The sequence below is a fragment of the Panicum virgatum genome, chromosome 9K (genome assembly GCF_016808335.1).
Source record: "Panicum virgatum strain AP13 chromosome 9K, P.virgatum_v5, whole genome shotgun sequence".
Taxonomy (NCBI): domain Eukaryota; kingdom Viridiplantae; phylum Streptophyta; class Magnoliopsida; order Poales; family Poaceae; genus Panicum; species Panicum virgatum.
This window is the reverse complement of record NC_053144.1, coordinates 26,448,343-26,450,694: the sequence shown is the minus strand read 5'-3', so window position 1 is coordinate 26,450,694 and position 2,352 is coordinate 26,448,343. Positions and strand designations below refer to the sequence as shown.

Sequence of the window (2,352 nt, the reverse complement as noted above, 5' to 3'; positions counted from 1 at the left end):
AGAAGAATATTTAAGCGATTCTACAAAAGCGAAGTCCAAACACCTGTTTAACCACTTTGACAGCCACCATCATTTCCAAATATTTTGTATGTATGAAACTATGAATCAGACCATGGCAACTTGTCAATCATATAGGTTCAAGTGTGCCATATCTGAAGTGCAACTGCTTGGACTGAAAATCAGAAAAAGCATGCATAACCAAGGTGTAACATCAAGCATTACAGTAGTATCTGCAACTGCAAGAACTGCATGAAAGAAGACAATTTCCATGTCAATGTAGAGGCTTGCAAGTAACCCGACATTCATCACACTGCCATATATTGTTACTAATTCGTTCTAAGAAGATAAACTACTACACGGTTAATAGTATAGCAGTAATAAAGGATGCAATGACCGAATGAAAGAAGATACAGATCAGAGGTGCACTGCCTCCTTATGATGATGATAAGGCTAGCACTAACACTTGCACTACTACTTGGTATCTGTCCTTAGTTTGACATCCAGACCAAACATCGTACTAAACCTGATATTTCCTGACCATGCTTCATCCAAATCAGCAGGGCACACGAGCAGCAATACTGGACATAAGCTCTTTCAGAACAGAGGGGCAGCTTCTAGTCAAATGGTCAAAGCCATCAGTTGCCATTACAGCATTCAGAGTCGATATGGAGCTCAGGAACCTGAAGCATGCCTCCTTAAGCCCGCCGCAGTGGTGTTGCTCAGCCAACGCCAAGATGGTTGCAGCAGAGGCTGTATCAATGTGAGCGCACAACCTATCTTCACAAATCAGCTTCAGCCTCTCAAGGTTATACCTGTCAGCAGCAACAAGCAAATGCTGAGCCATTGCAGCCTCTTCTTGTTTCTTCATGTCTCGGAAATCCGGCAGCGCATCGGTGTACACGAAATTGAGCAAAGCCATGAACACCTGTGCGTCCATGTCATCGACGCATATGAGCGCCCCATCCGTGCTCTCTTTCATTGCGCCGAAGACCTCTGCCTTGAAGACGGCCGACCGGGCAGCAAGAACACACTTGTGCGCCTTGAACGTCTCACCGGCAACCAGGAAGGTGACATCTGCCCCCTCTCTGGACGCCAAGAGATCACCGAGATTCTGGTGCAGGTTCGACGGCGGCACCAGAACCAACGGAAACTGAGGCGGCCTCTCCTCCGCACAGAGCTCCTTGGTAACGATGACGTCACACCTGACTGTGAAGCGGTCGTCCTTGAGATGCTTCGACTCCTCAAGCCATGGCCTCTTGATGAATCGATCGTACCCAAATCCACCGGTGGCTTTGCAGAAATCGTGTATCTTTGTGGTCAGGCTGTGCGACAGCACCGGTTTCCCGACCTGATCGAGCAGGCTGAACCTGGCTCGCGCCTTCACGGGCTCTGCGACGCTCTGGTCGAGGTGGAGATAGACGGATATGAACTCGGCAGCTTCGGAATTCTCGCCATTGGGGTAGTAACTGATGCGCCAAGAGGAACCCCCCGCTCTGAAAGGGCAAGACATGATGTGCTTACCGCTGGGGAGCTCCTCCTTGGTGCGCGAGTAGCAGTCGATTTGGAGCAGGTGGTGCCCGGTCACGGTGCCACCGACGATGGCCGACGCCGACAGGGTGCCGCCGGGGTCTCCGGCGGCGCTTTCGGGCGGCGGCATGGGAGAGGTGGAGTGGCGGCGAGGGTTTTGCCGCCGTTGTGGTTTTCTGGGATTTTGGGGGAACCGGGGGCAAGAGAAGCGGAAGGGCCGAAGGGGAAAGGGAAAGGGAAAGGTACGCCACGGTCTTATCGGGTCGATAACTAACAGGTGGGGACACCGGCATGGGGTGCGGGCATTCTGCGGATGGGCCGGGCCGCTCGGTCCAAATGGCCGGCCCGCATTCGACTACTGCGCCCAGATTACGTTCGAAGAAAGGGGAAAAAATTAAATTGTACTTGGGTCTCTAAACTTTTCTCGTAATTTTATCCATATCTCTGTGCGGCGGTGACCAACGGATCTCTGAAGGCTTCGAGGAAGATGAACAGGAGCTTTAGACTTTTTTGTAATTTTTCTTTTCTTTAGGATCCTGTTTGTGAAAGAACCGGTGTAATACGCTAAGATCAGTACATTTTCCTTCTAAAAAAACCAATATTTCAAGATGCAAGTGGGTTGGTTTAAGTCCCTAACCTATGTTTCAAGATGCAACTTGGTTGATTTGGAGTCCATCAGTGCCCAACCCACTCAACCCAGTGAGAATTGATCTGAGTAGTGGGTTAACCTAAACAATAAACACCGGGTTACCCAATAACTATCGAGATACCCAGAATGTAAATTAGTAAGCTTATTCTTACAATAAAAATGGATCATGTTAAATA

At 49.4% G+C, this 2,352-nt stretch overlaps 1 protein-coding gene across 1 annotated transcript; it reads right to left on the bottom strand.

Moving 5' to 3' along the window:
- Window positions 1-206: 206 nt before the first annotated feature.
- On the bottom strand, window positions 207-1,748 carry LOC120651028 (BTB/POZ and MATH domain-containing protein 2-like). Its single transcript, XM_039928355.1, has one exon. It carries the CDS (start codon window positions 1,655-1,657, stop codon window positions 554-556), a length of 1,104 nt encoding a protein of 367 aa, XP_039784289.1. The 5' UTR covers window positions 1,658-1,748; the 3' UTR covers window positions 207-553.
- Between the last annotated feature and the right edge of the window lie 604 nt (window positions 1,749-2,352).